At 36.9% G+C, this 16,004-nt stretch overlaps 1 protein-coding gene across 6 annotated transcripts in view; it reads right to left on the bottom strand.

Annotated features, from left to right (window-relative positions):
- LOC135204157 (uncharacterized) overlaps positions 1-13,862 on the bottom strand; it is a 740,069-nt gene extending 726,207 nt beyond the window's left edge. For 3 of the 6 annotated variants that reach the window (XM_064234193.1, XM_064234194.1, XM_064234195.1), the window contains exon 1: positions 12,574-13,861. In XM_064234193.1, the coding sequence (XP_064090263.1) occupies positions 12,574-12,655 (82 nt within the window). In that variant the 5' untranslated portion in view covers positions 12,656-13,861. Of the gene's footprint in view, positions 1-12,573 lie in introns of all 6 variants that reach the window. The other 3 variants (XM_064234190.1, XM_064234192.1, XM_064234191.1) reach the window with 2 other exon arrangements.
- Between the last annotated feature and the right edge of the window lie 2,142 nt (positions 13,863-16,004).

Raw genomic sequence — 16,004 nt, 5'->3', positions numbered from 1 at the left:
ATATATATATATATATATACACACACACCACACCACACACACACACACCATATATATATATATTATATTATATATATATATTATATATATATATATATATTATATAGATTATATTATATAATTTCCCGTTCTACCACATAGAGGGGAAGCTCCATGGTAGTCATTTCCACATACATCATTAAACTGCTGAATCCAGGATGTGTAGAAACCTCTGCAATATCACATAGTTCACTTGCTGTAGGCACGCACAAACGCAATATTACAAATATATATATAATATATATATATATATAACATATACATATGCAACTTTCGGCATCGGTGCTCCTGCCACTAAAGGAATATAATGGCATAACGAAACTCACTGAATAATAAGACACTGCAACGAAGTGGTTCTATGAGAAACCTGACAACGAGATTTAGCGCCGTTATTTCAGAGATCTTGAAACTTTCACCGACTATAGAGGCACGGAAGACTAGTAGCTAAGAAGGCCTAGGCTAAGAAAGACTAGAAGCTAAGAAGGCCTAAAGCAGCTAAGATAGGCTAGAAGCTAAGAAAGCCTAGTAGCTAAGAAAGACATGAAGCTAATAAAGCCTATTAGCTAAGAAAGACTAGAAGCTAAGAAAGCCTATTCGCTAAGAAGGCTTAGTAGCTTAGAACGCCTACTAGCTAAGAATAGTAGCTAAAATAGACCAGAAGCTAAGAAAGCCTAGTAGCTAAGAAAGACTAGTAGCTAAGAAAGGCTAGAAGCTAATAAAGCTCATTAGCTAAGAAAGACTAGAAGCTATGAAGACCTAATAGCTAAGAACGCCTACTGGCTAAGAAAGCCTGGCAGCTAACCTTAATAGTGGGTGCGTGTTGCTTTGTTTGTTGGGCGTCTGGCGTCTCCACTAATTGGACGCCAGGTAAGGTAGCAGACAAGTAGGCAGGTAGGCCGGTGAGCACCACCTCAAAATCCATAAACCTCACAAGACTGAGGTGCAATACATTACTTCGCTAATATTATTCTCCTTGCATTTCAATACACCATTCTCTTTTCGTTAATTAATTTTTTTAATAAGTGGGGTCTCTCTGTATATTCTTTGGAAGCTTGAACGTCAAGTCAATGACCTCTGTGGGGTTGTTCCTTAGGCAAAGGGTTCATATTTTGAACAATATAATAATAATCATACTATAATGGGCGTAATGTCTGTCTGTCTGTCTGCCATTCAATCACGGCCAAACGGCTAGTCAGATGGGCATGAAACTTGGCAAGGTTAAGGTGGAGACCTCTAAGATGGTTTGTAATGGGGTTTCATCCAACCTACCCCCCTCCTTTGTAGGGGGTGGGGGTGAGAAGGGATTCCCTGAAACGGAGCTGTTTCTGGTCGTGAAACGAGGCTGGTTATTCCCGTAGACTTAGTTACTTTACGATTTTTCATACATAATATCTGTACAACTTCCCCGGAGAAAGTCACGAATATTTCAGCTCGGACACAATAGAAGATGAAAATTATCATCAATATCCACAAGATTTTTTTGAATAACATAAATACATCGGGACTGCCAGTGCACAAAATAACGTTGAAGAGGTACTGCCCGGTAATGTTGCTTCGGAATTTCGATCCTGCCAATGGACATTGCAACGGAATGGAGCTAAACTCCCACATCATCGAAGCAGTGACAGCAACGGGCCCTTACACCAGCAAACGTCTGTTCATCCCCCGGATTCCTCTGATGCTCAGGACAACCAGTTTCCGTTCCAGTTACGGCGCAGGCAGTTTCATTCACTGCAAACAAGTCGCAGGGCCAGACTTTGGATTGTGTTGATGTGTTTCTGCCGTCACCCATGTTCACGCATGGCCAACTGTATGTGGCGATGAGCAGAGCAACTGACTCTGCCAACTTGAAATTAAGTTGTGGACAAACTGATAATATTGTGTACAAAGAGGTTCTGTAGTAGGTATGTATAAAAATCGCCCTTATTTTAATATTGCTGAACGAATAGTACATATAAATTTTTCACTTCTGCACCCGTATTTTATCACCCATCGTAGATGGGTCCGTTCGCTAGTAATAATAATTTTACTATAATGGGCGTGATGTCTGTCCGTCCGTCTGTCATTCAATCACGGCCAAACGGCTGGTCCAATGGGCATGAAACTTGACAGGGTTATGGTGGCGACCCCTAAGATGGTTTATAAAGGAGTTTCATCCTACCTCGCCCATCCTCCGAAGTGGGTGGAAGTGAGAAGGGTTTCCCTGAAACGGAGCAGGTTCTGCCCGTGAAATGAGGCTGGTTATGCCCGTAGGCTTAGTTACTTTACGAATTTTCATACATTATTTCTGTATACATATGTTTGCGAGTGATAATAATAATAATAATAATAGTAGTATCCTATCACCGAGCAGGTGCGAATTTCCTAAGGGAAGACCTGCTACTGACATGAATAAGCAGGCATACACCACTCACCCTGAGCGATTACCTCAAAATATAAAAGAAAACATAAAAAAAAATAAAAAAAAAAAAAACTTAGGAAACAACAGCCTAAATATACTAAATTGGTCAATCAAAGAGTGCAGAACTGCTCCAAAGCGATTGTAATTTCAACGTGGCATACAAACGCGGTTTCTGATATTGTTAGCCGCCGTGTTAACGTGATAGCTATATATAATATCTGTATAATAAAATGGGATGTGGGGTACTTCCTATTCCCTTCTGTTACTTCTATCAAATGAACACCACATTCTTTGGAAGCTTGAGTTTCAAGCCAGTGGACCCTGTGGGCTTGTTCCTTAAGAATAGGGCTCATAATAATAATAATAATAATAATAATAATAATATAATAATAAATAATAACGAAAGCTCGCTTTAAGAGAGAGAGAGAGAGAGGAGAGAGAGAGAGACGAGAGGAGAGAGAGGAGGAGAGAGAGAGAGAGGAGAGAGAGAGAGAGGAGAGAGGAAAATCGTTAATTTTTGGATTTTTGTATGGAATTATTGGTTATTTTATTAGTTTGATCTGTAAAATTCAAATATATACACCTATTTTGACCCTGTATTTGACCATGACCTCTATAGGCGCTCTAGTAGCCTGTTTAAGTTAGCAAGGAAAAAGCCGCTATTCGCAAAATAGAGAAGAATCTCTACAAGTGTAACGCTGCTGAAGTAGCCATTACTTTTAATAAAAAATAATCCTAATAATAATAATAATAATAATAATAATAATAATAATATAATAGAATGCACTATGACATTTGCTCTGAAGTGGACATAACAGGACACTCCATCCACAGGATGATGAAGCAACTGAACAAGCGGCGTCATACCCACCAGGCCTTCTCTTCACACACTCACTCTGTTGAAATCGCTCTTTCTTTTTATGACCATGCTTCTAAATTCTCTTCCTGCTTCGGGTATTTTTTTTTCTTTCTATCACTCTGTCAGCCATTCTTCCTCTACGCCATAAGTATATCATCCCTCCCTTCCTTCCTTTTCATTTCTTTTCCCCTTCGGGCCTAGGACAGGGAACAGAATCGGAGCTGACTAGGCCCTTCGGCCTCTTGCATAAAAATAATATAAAAACACTAAAATAATAGAAAATAACGACGGGCACAGATTTGTTTCCAAGAATGGGAATCTGCAAAAGGCTTCTTCCTCTATGACGGACCAAGCTTATTCAATTCCTCCTTGGAAACAGAACTGAAGGACGGGCCTCGACAGAGAGGACTGAAAACCATCCAAAATACCGAACAGGAATCGAGACGGGACCGTCGAAAGGTGGAAAAATATACTGTTTGATCACTTCATTTAATCTGGCGTCGCTGTGAGTAGGGTATTAATAATGACTCAGTCGTTCCCTAAAATAAAATGAAAACGGCAAGAGGTATTGAAAATAAAATAATTTTAGTATCTAATACAGTTTAAAAATGAACAAATAAAATTTCACAGATTTTACAACAAGATAATGATTACAATGATAATCATAACACGAAAACTGAAGAAAAAACGGAAATCACAAATAACAGAATTTTACTAACATATACAGCTTTTATAACAATATAATGATTACAGTGATAATCATACCACGAAAAACTGAAAAAAAAAACACACACAGAAATCACTATTTATTGATGTTGAATAAAAAAACCCAACGTGAATATAAGATAATAATTGTTAAAAGAATTTCTGTAGGTCGCAAAATTAAATGTTTACGAGTGGAGCCTCAGTACTAATGTAACCAAAAACCCTGTGCAATGAAATGTACTGCACAGAGGAAAACTTGGCATGATTCCACTGGACAAATAAATCAACAATATACCATTCTGCTTCTTATACCAACCCTAAAACATTTTATCTATGTTTTATTTTTTTACCAAAACGTCTTTCCCCCTAACTGGAGGTGACTCCAGTGGGAGAAAAAAAAAACACACACACAACGTGACGTTCACTGCTGAACCCTGGATGAAATTCTGTGCAGGAAATTTCCACAGTACAAGCCTCTTCATACAATGCAAAGCATCATAGAAGCACGCCAAATTCTCACTTTCAAACCCTGGGCCATTTACCTGAATATCACGACCAAAGTAAACTTTGATCAATACCACGCCGTTTCCGGTATATAGCGGTTCTCCTCTTCCAATATCCATTTCTAGGTCTCCCTTTCCACATGACCCAGCCATCTCGCAACAGTTTGATGAAACCCTTGACCTACGTTAACCTTTGTACAACGTCTGAGTATCATCAACAATTCTCACCCTCTCGGTTTTCGGACAATCAAATATTAAGGCAAATATAATCCTTAAAACCGAGTTTCCTTTACCATAGGAATAACTTAGACCAAAAGGGAATTATATATGATTAGTGGATAGGTTCGAATCCAGGGTGGGCATATGCACCTATCATAACATGATTCATTTTGGGTGTAAGTTATTCCCAAATTTAGGCGATTTTGATAAGAAGAGGTATTTACGACTTAATATTGGACAAGATATTTGCGCTTAATATTGTAATATTGGACAGACAGTTAAAATGGTAGACAGAAGCGCGTGTATCGAAAGTGAAGTCTATATAAAGGCTAGTTTTGGCTAAACATTCGAATACATAGGTGTATAAATTTATTCACTAATATACATTAATTCTACATCAATGAAAATGAGAAAACTCAGGCTCGTTTATAAAATGAAAGGGAAATAATCGCAACCTGAGCCTTCTTAGAAAACCTGCTCTTGTCATGCGTCTTTGACATTTGTTACAAAAACTTTAATAATAATATTTGAAGTATACGTGCACGTACAATATTAGCAAAATATATTTTGTAATTATTGCTTACGAAAACCAGATTATCGACGACGACGATAATAATAACTTACAATTTCATAAAAAAAAACTTTTAAAATAAAATCGATAAAATGTTTAATAACATTTAGTTATGTAAAATTTTTACAGTGCTAATATTTTCATGATTGAATGTAGATCCAATCTCGCCCACGCCCACTGACAAACAATCCCAACTGGTACTGTTTATGGAGAGCGCGATAGATAAATAAAGGAAGAAAAACATACCTCGGCGACGCATAAACACACAAATCAAGGAAATATGACTTGTCTAATTCCCTCATCGACAAATGACTTCAGATGCTGAGATCTTTGTCAAGCTGATGCTGGGAAGACGGAAGATTCGCTAAGCTTAAGGCTTGTTTTCTCAAACAGTTCGGTGTCTGTTTGTGCAAGATGATAAAATTTAAAATCTAGGATGCCGAGGCAATGAGATTAAAATCAACAAGAGGTAAATATATAGCGCAAAAGTCAATTGCGCCCCAGAGCGAACAGGCAAATTATATATATATATAAATATATATAATATATATATATATATATATATATATATATATATATATTTTATACTATATATAATATATATATAAAATATATGGACTGGTAAAAATGTTCTGTTACAACAGAATTTCATCTAATAAAAGGAGCCCATAAAAAAAAACGCAATAAATATATATATATTATAATATCTATATATAATATATATAATATATATATATATATATATATATATATATATATATATATATCCATATATATCTATATATATATATATATAATATTTATATTATATATTATATATATATATATATATATATATATATCATATATATATATAATATATTATATAGGATAAGGATGGCTCGTGTCAGCTTAGTTGAGTACTACAACGTGAGGTTCAGAATGGTTAAATGTTGTCTTTTGACACTTCGGCACACAAAACATTTTAAGGCTAGACAGTTTGACATCCGAGAACGCTTTACTTAATAATCGGAATATTGTTTTAAAATTAAGTACCCAGGCTGAAAATTTATTATTACATATCTAACTAATGGTTTCTTCACAGCAATCAGAACGAGCTTCCCGTTTCATTTCTGTTACTTTAATAAGCTATGGATTTTTTTTTTTTTACTCGCGAAGTTAAGAACATTTTATCAAAAAAAATTCCTATTTTTACGGTAAAATATTTTTTCTAGGTGTTCTATATGAAATAATATTAAACACCAGGAATCCAAGAAAAGAAACACATTATAACTTCTACCTTCTCTACAAACTACAATATAACTTCTACCTTTTCTACAATGTAAATTCTATGAATATTTTTGGTATTTCTTAAAACATAAAATAAACAGATTAAGCCGAATTTTTAAAATTAACCCTGATTACAGCCACTGTATTTGTAAAGAATAAATATTCACACAATCACTTCCGAATTTTTTTAAACAATCTTTTGCTAGATCAGAAGTAACAAGGCAACATGCGCCGAAGTTTCTTCGGCGAAATCGAGTTTTCTGTACTTCGTGAAACTTTCTGCCACGGCCCGGTGGTGCTTTGTGTTGTTGGCCCCTATATCGGTGCCATACGTACGATCATGGCTAACTTTAACCTTAAATAAAAAAAAAAAAAAACACTGAGGCTAGAGGGCTGCAATTTGGTATGTTTGATGATTGGAGGGTAGATGATCAACATATCAATTTGCAGCCCTCTAGCCTCAGTGGTTTTAAAGATCCGAGGACGGACAGACAAACAGCCACCTCAACGATTTTCTTTTACATAAAACTAAACAGACTATAGCAATTGCTCTGCAATTCAATGCGGGGAGCTAGGAGCAAAAGTGGGGTGTCACGAAAATAGAATCAATTCTAACCTCTAACCTCTGATAAGGCGACCCAGAGCCTTTTAATTAACAGCCCCTTCTGATACTAGCGCCTGTGAGCATAAATTCACAAGCGTACCTGAGCACATCACGCGACACGTCAGGTGATACGATGGCCGAGGGAGTTACCACGTAGCTCGTGTTGAGACTCCAGACTTATAAAAAGAGAGAGAGAGAGAGAGAGAGAGAGAGAGAGAGAGAGAGAGAGAGATTCACTATACATTCCCTTCTTTCCCGAAGTGACTATTCTTGGCTGCTGCTCTGAAATCCCGCTAGACTGGAGAGAGAGAGAGAGAGAGAGAGAGAGAGAGAGAGAGAGAGAGAGAGAGAGAGAGAGGTATAAATTGCTAACCTGTGATCATTCAAGTGTAGTTTAACTGTACACCCACTGCAATCATACTCTCAATGTCTGAGAGAGAGAGAGAGAGAGAGAGAGAGAGAGAGAGAGAGAGAGAGAGAGAGAGAGAATTTTGACTAATAAATCCAGTTCTAAATAAAATACCACTTTCAGCATTATTCTCAATATGAATATTGGCCAATTATTAAGAAGTATCGCTGAGCCAGAAAAGCGAGTAATAAGAAAAATAGAAAAGATAATATATAAGATTAATTCGCTGAATTTACCATTTTATTTAACAGAATATGTTTAAAAGAGGGTCTTCTTCCAAAATAAAAATAATAACATGATATAAAGAAATGTGGCTCCGCTAATTTTAGGACATATGTTCATGTTCGTTTGAATATGCAGGTTCTTTGCTTCTGTGTGTGTGTGTGTGTGTGTGTACAAATTGCATGCTTAATGCTAACAGGTCACTTCTTGAATATTTCTGCATGCCCTTTATTCAACTACACAGGTTCATTTATTGTATTTAAGCTATTCTCAATTTTTCCTTTCCCCTTTTTATACAGAATTTCATCATTTGCATTACCATCACACTTCTATATAATTTTGGAACTGCAGATATTTTTTTATATAAAATGGGTCCATCTTGACAAAATAATAGATTCGCTTTCCCGATCAGACACTTAACTGGGTTCTTTTTAAAACTGAATTTTATAATTTGCATTAACATTACATATTATTTATATAATTTCCGAACTGCAGAATATTTTTTCATCAACTGCGTTCTATGTGTCACTTGACTTATTACAAGATTCTCTTTCCCTATCAGCAATTTAACTAGGTTCATTTGTTTATATAAATCTTATATTTTGTATGAACATTACATATTCAAATAACTTTGGAACTGCAGTTTTTTCATGATAACTCCCGTTCATCCTTTCCTATTACCCGATTCACTTTATCATATTGTTTTTTTTATATATAATTTGATACATTTTCAGTAACATGACATATCTATATAATTTTAGAACTACATTTTTTTTAATGGGTCCACCTTCACTTATTACTCGATTCTCTTTCCCTATCGACATCTAATTGGATTCTTTTTTATATAATTTTTAGAATTTGCATTAACATTACAGAATTACAAAATTTTGGAACGAGTTTTTTTATGCTAACATTACAGAATTACATAATTTTGGAACTAGTTTTTTATAATGATAACATTACAGAATTACATAATTTTGGAACGAGTTTTTTTATGATAAATTTACAGGTTACATAATTTTGTAACGAGTTTTTTTTTTTATAACATTACAGAATTACATAATTTTGGAACGAGTTTTTCATGATAACATGACAAAGAAAATTACATAATTTTGGAACTAGTCTTTTCAATGATAACATTACAGAACTACATAATTTTGGAACTAGTTTTTTTATGATAACATTACAGAATTACATAATTTTGGAACTAGTTTTTTTTTTATAACATTACAGAATTACATAATTTTGGAACGAGTTTTTCATGATAACATGACAAAGAAAATTACATAATTTTGGAACTAGTCTTTCAATGCTAATATTACAGAACTTACAAATTTTTTTTATAATTTTTGGAACTAGTTTTTTTATTGTATGGATAACATACAGGAATTACAATAATTTTGTAACTAGTTTTTTTATGATACATTACAGGAATTACATTAATTTTGCACTAGTTTTTTTTTATGATAACATTACAGAATTAAAACAAAATTTTGGAACCTAGGTTTTTTTATGATAACATTACAGAATTAACATAATTTGGAACTAGGTTTTTTTATGATAACCTTACCAAGAATGACAATTTATTACAGGAACTCATTTTTTGCTATGTTTTTTTACTGAACACCATTAAGAATAACATAATTTGGAACTAGTTTTTTTTTCTGATTAACATTACAGAAGGAAACTAATTCTGGAACTTTTTTTAGTTTTTTTATGATAACATTACAGAATTACATAATTTTGGAACTAGTTTTTTAATGATAACATTACAGAATTACATAATTTTGGAACTAGTTTTTTTTATTATAACATTACAGAATTACATAATTTTGGAACTAGTTTTTTTATGATAACATTACAGAATTACATAATTTTGGAACTAGGTTTTTTATGATAACATTACAGAATTAAATAATTTTGGAACTAGTTTTTTTATGATAAACTGCGTTCATCCTGACCTATTACTCGATTCAGACAGTTATGCAAGAGGCCCTTGTCGTCAATGACCCGATTTGTAAAACAGCACACGATACCTCGCTGGGTGATGACATCCCTCAAAGTGTGCGAATTGCATACCAACTGCCTAGTTAGCAGGAGGAGGAGGAGGAGGATGGGGACAAGGGCCTCATAAAAACCCCCCTATACACAACTTCCTTCGTAGTGCACAGTCTCTCTCTCTACAGCTCACAGTCATTACACGGAAGAACTTTCAACAGGCATTATTTATTAGCCAGAACGACCTCGTCATTTCTATATTTCCTCAAGCCATTTACCCGAAAGGGAAATGGATGGAATAGAATAGGATGGAATATAATATGTAGGTCAAAGGCCAAGCTCTGGAACCTATGAGGTCATTCAGCGCTGAAAGGAAAATTGAAAATAAAGAAGGTTTGAAAGGTGTAACGGGAGGAAAACCTCGCAGTTGCACTGTGAAACAATATTGTTAGGAGGTTGGAAAGTAAGATGGAGAAAGAAGAATATGAACGGAGGTACAGTAAAACGAATGAAAAGGGGCTGCAGCTATGGGCCGAAGGGACGCTGCAAAGAACCTTAAGTAATGCCTCCAGCGGAAATGGAATGAGAACTTCCTTCCGTAGTGGGATTCAAACTCATACACGGCAATGAGGTTACAACGTTTAACCATCACCATCCTATAGGAAAGGGGTTCTATTACTGCCTTCTTCAGAATACCCACTGTAGTGACAGCTAAATTACTTGACGAATTTTTATTCCATGGGTTGTAGGCCTGAGTGTGAGTGACCTCCTGCCATTTGCTCTGGACCTCAAAATATTTTTATTTTTTATTTTTCATTTATTTATTTTTTTTATATTATGAAACAACCTTTCAGGTTTGAGCCCAGGGATTACCCCTCGAAGCCAATCGCCTATTTACAAATGGATGTTTGTTTGTTTGTTTACAAATGGATGTGTTTGTTTGTATTTTTTAAGGAACGAAAATGAAAGTGAAAAACGCGCGTTGCCACTCATTCCTCCGCGTTCTGACGGTAAGTAGGACAATTATTTGGTTGCATTCACCCACGAACAACATCGCCAATCATAATAGGAGTCGTTGTGGCCAAGGGAAATGTGTGGTTAACCAATCGCCCGTTAGGGATGCAACCAAGGGGTTATTTCTCAACGGTCATGAGGCGACGTCATTAGAGCATCGTAGAGCTTAAAAGGTGACTACTACTACAACAACAACAACTACTACTTCTATAATAATAATAATAATAATAATAATAAAAATAATAATAATAATAATAATAATAATAATAATAATAATAATCTGCTTTCTTTTATTATGCTTACCTGTACGTAAAATTGTAAATTCAGACTATTAATTCTTTGGAAGCACGCCATTTTAAAAAAATCGTGCCATTTTTCTTTTACGTACATAAAAAATCTAACCATTCAAAAAATGAATAAATAATAAAGAACGCAGGACTAATATACGCAGAAAGTACAAAAGCGGAGAATAATCGTAAAATCTGCCGAATCCCACAGAGTTATCTAGAAGGGGATCCAATCCGATATTTCAAGGATAAAGACGAGTGTTTATTTATTGTATTTTCTCTTTGGAGAAAACCATAATCTAGATTTCACTTCTTTGACACAGCAATCCCTGGGTCGCAACGTGATCCACAGCATCTCATATGGGTAGATAAATAGAGTAAAATAAATAAATAAAAGATGAAAAGCAGCGGCGAAAGAAGAAAAAAAAATCCCCTCTAAAATTCTTGGCCATCTTAAAGATGAATGACCTCCTAAACTTTCTCTTATTATTTTCTCTTCCTGGGAAGCCTAACTACGGCGAATCCAGTGCGAATTCTGGCCCTAATTACAGTGAAGTTCCGAGATGAAGTTCAGGAAGTTGCTAAGGTGAAATCGTCAACTTCCTGCAACAGCGAAACATGAAGACCGGAAATTTTCTAAATATGAAGAGTGTTGAATCGTCAACTTCCTGAAATGGGTGAACCATAAGGATCGAAAATTTACTGAATATGAAGTTTGTGAAATCACCAACTTCCAGAAACAGCGAAACATGAAGACCGGAAATTCACTAAGAATGAAGTTTGTAAAAACACCAAACTTCCGAAATGTTTAAAACATTAAAGGTGAAATTTTAGGTGTCAGAAAGTTTGTGAAAAAACACCAAACTTCCTGAATGTTGAAACATAAAGGTCGAATATTTAGTGATCATGAAGTTTGTGAAATCACCAACTTCCTGAAATGTTGAAACAAATAAAGGTGAAATTTAGAAATCTGAAGTGGAAACACCAAACTTCCTGAAATGTGAAACATTAAAGATTTCAAAATTTACTGAACATGAATTTTGTGAAATCGCTAACTTCCTGAAATAGCTAAACATAAAGATAGGAAATTTACTAAATATGAAGTTTGTGAAATCGTCAACTCCCTGAAATGGTTAAATATAAATATAAAAAAAGTTTCTAAATAAAGTTTGTGAAATTGCGAACTTCCTGAACTAGTGAAACATGAAGACCGAAGACTGACTGAACATGAAGTTAGTGAAATCAAATCGTGTACCGTTTACTAAGAAGTCCCAAATTCGTGAGCAAGTTATTTATTTATTAAGGTTACGTAATAACGAACTTCGGAAAAGGAGAGCCCCGAAAACCGAAGTTTGTGAAAAGACGAAACGTAAAAGTTAAATGAAACGTGAAGTTCCCTAACGTGACAGGACTTCACGAAGTTGCACGAAAAGTCGTGAGACTTGCACGACGACGGCGTTCGTACATACGTACCTTGTGCCTGAGCGGGTGCTAGGGTAGCCAGGGCGGTGGGTAGCACATGTTCGGTATTGTTGGTGGGCGGGTCTAGAAGCATGGCTATGGGAGGGGCGCATGGCTTACCACGCCCACCCTACTTTCAATTCCTTCTCTCCTTTCTTCCTCTTCCTCTTCTTCTTCTCCTCCTCCTCCTCCTCCTCCTTCCTCGTGTCTAGTTCCAGCTTCTTCCCTACGCCCTAGTCTCTCTCTCTTTCTCACTCACTCTCTCCCCTTCTTCTCACTCTTTATCTCTCACTCTCTCTTTCCTCTCAGCGTTACAGTTCCTCTGTCTATTCTCTTCTTGGGTAACCGTCGACCTCACGCCATAAAACGACACTCACGTAATAACTGAATAACTTCTTTCGGTGCGACAAAGGAAACAAAACATAGAAACACAACGAATAACTATTTGAAAAATAAAAGGGGGTGTGGGGGGAAATGAAAGTGAAAACAATTAAATCTGGGGCATTCTAGCCTTTTTCTTCTTTCATGACTGCCAATCGCAAACCACGTTTATTTTCATTGGAAAACTAAATGATACCGATAGTGTTTTCTGTCAATTCTCAACGCGGACAGGCGGACATTCTAGAGGCTGTATTTCTTTCGGCGTCCCTGATCGTCCAACCGGTACTGTTATGCCAGGGGAGTACGGTTTGTCACAAGATGAGCCTCCTCCGTCGTCGTCGTCATCATCATCATCATCATCATCATCATCACGCGCAACAGGTGATCTCAGGAGCCGAAGTCGGCCTTGGAGCCGCGGGGATACGTCATCCGTTCCTTCTCGACCTCGTCGTCACTCACGCAAAATCGACATTTCAGAACTGACGTGTTGTTGCATAATACAAAACGTAACAGAAAAAAATAAAATCAGTGGTTTGAACCAAAGTGAAAAATTCGCCTTTCTTTCTTTCTTTCAAATTTTATTCCTCATTCCTTGCTAGCCCACCATACTTTTTTTTTTATTTCATTCTTAAACCAATTCAAAACATTTCTCTACCGCCAAAGATTCGTTGACATAATCAATTTCTTTTTTAAGATTTATAACCAGACGAGGATATATATCTATATAGAGACTTATAGGACATAGTTCTTAGGGGATATACCTTCTTTAATTTACTTTTCAAAAATCAGAAGCGCAACAGAATTATATCTGTATATATATATTTTTTCCTTCTAGGACACTCGAAGGATGTTCAGCGGCCACGACGTCCTCGGCACCGGACAGAGGCGTTGCATGTCCTCTCTGCCACTGTTGTATGTCAGGACTGGTCTCGCCGCCGTCAGGGGGAGTCCCAGACACACACACACACACTCACGCCACCACCAACACCGCCACCACCACGGCAGGAGGAGGAGGAGGAGGAGATAGGTGCTGGCTGTTTAAAGGAAGAGGAGGAGGAGGAGGAGGAGGAGGAGGAGGGCGTCTGTCGGGAGGAAAGTGCAAGGAAAGGGGGCGGAGAGGGGGAAGGGATCTTCTCCCCCTTCCCCTCCCCAACCACCTTCTGTTGCCAAAATAAGGGGGGTCCTCTTCTCTTTCCTCCTATCACCCGCCATTCTTGCAGTTAAGACGACGGTGACACCTGCGAGTATCCCGTCGGAAGTGAGAGAATGAATAAGCGAAGTAGGGAGGGGAGTGACAGACAGACAGACTGACAGAGAGAGAGAGAGAGAGAGAGAGAGAGAGAGATGAACGACGTCTGCAAGTAAACTGTTAGATGACTGCTTGCATGCATGCATGAAGCACCCTTTGATCACGCCAAAATAGAGCGATGAGGAAGAATAACAAATGAGGCGACGTTTAAGTGGATCTACACAATAACAGAATTGAAAAAGAACGTACATAAGTCGTAGTAAAATCTCTCTCTCTCTCTCTCTCTCTCTCTCTCTCTCTCCTCTCTCTCAATAACACGTCTGCGAATACACACACACACACACACATATGCATATGTACATATATACATACTCTTACATATGTATGAGAGAGAGAGAGAGAGAGAGAGAGAGAGAGAGAGCTGTGCCTGTGATCAAAGCAAGCATCAGGCAACAAGCACTACCACACATGCATGCGTGCATGCACAAACTCACAATTTCAGAAATAACTTCTCTGCTTGCACAGAACGTCCAGCAGGATTTACTGACTTACCTTAACATCTCTCTCTCTCTCTCTCTCTCTCTCTCTCTCTCTCTCTCTCTCTCTCTCTCTCTCTCTCCCTTCGCAATATTTACATTCTCAAGCGTTACGTAATATTCGTAATTACACCAGAGAGAGAATCTCTTCGCCTCCAAGGATCAGACAGACCTGAGTCACAATCCGGAATTATTCAGCGCTGTTTTTTTCTAACCCATTTTAAAAGAAAACGTCTGGTATTTACATTGTGTCATGCCACAAAATAAACTAAGGTACTCTCTCTCTCTCTCTCTCTCTCTCTCTCTCTCTCTCTCTCTCTCTCTGAAAACTATGAAAACACTTTGCTGTACATAATCCCAATGAGTAAGTCACAGAGATAATCAACTAATTTCCTCTCTCTCTCTCTCTCTCTCTCTCTCTGTGAAAGCACATGGACGTACATGTTAATGAGTAAGTCACAGAAATACTCGAGTAACTCTCTCTCTCTCTCTCTATCTCTCTCTCTCTCTCTGAAAACGTATTGCTGTACATGATGTTAATGAGTAACAGATACAAGCATAATCAAGTCCTCTCTCTATCTCTCTCTCTCTGGGTAACGCATCTATATAAATATAAAAGTAATTTTTCACACATTCTGCAAATACTCATATTCCGAATAAATCAAATATGTTCATCACGTTTAACATAACCTTTTACTTTTGAAGTAAAAGGCATTTCCTTATCAATATGAATAATGAAAATAGTGGACTGAACCGATAGCCTCACAAAATCGAAGTTTGAGCTTTTAAATAGATGAGCACAAACGAACTTGATCATGGCGATTTGCTGGTTGATAAACCCAAGGCGTAACGTATATCTCTTCAGAGGATTGATTTCATATCAGAACTGCCTTCGCAAGTGGCCAAGGTCAGGCGCCGACCCTCTTGAGAAAAGGAGCGAATCCGGTGTTCTAGGATGGGTTGGCTGTAGTGTATTCAAAGCATGACATTATTCCCAGTTTAGTAAATAATTGAGGTAAATAGGTGAAAATGTGCCCTAGCTTCCTCGGGGTAATCGAGTTTTCTGTACAGTGAATAATTCCAGTTTAGTAAACAATTGAGGTAAATAGATGAAAATGTGCCCTAGTTTCCTCGGGGCAATCGAGTTTTCTGCACAGTGAATAATGCTGTATTACCCTAGCCCATGAAGCTTTCAGCCACGGCCCGGTGGTGGCCTGTCTTGTAGCGTTGCCCGACGCACGATTATGTCTAACTTTAACCTTAAATAAAACAAACCC

Source organism: Macrobrachium nipponense, chromosome 44 (assembly GCF_015104395.2).
Source record: "Macrobrachium nipponense isolate FS-2020 chromosome 44, ASM1510439v2, whole genome shotgun sequence".
NCBI classification, from domain to species: Eukaryota; Metazoa; Arthropoda; class Malacostraca; order Decapoda; family Palaemonidae; genus Macrobrachium; species Macrobrachium nipponense.
The sequence above is the reverse complement of the archived record's forward strand: the minus strand, read 5'-3'. Positions and strand labels throughout refer to the sequence as shown.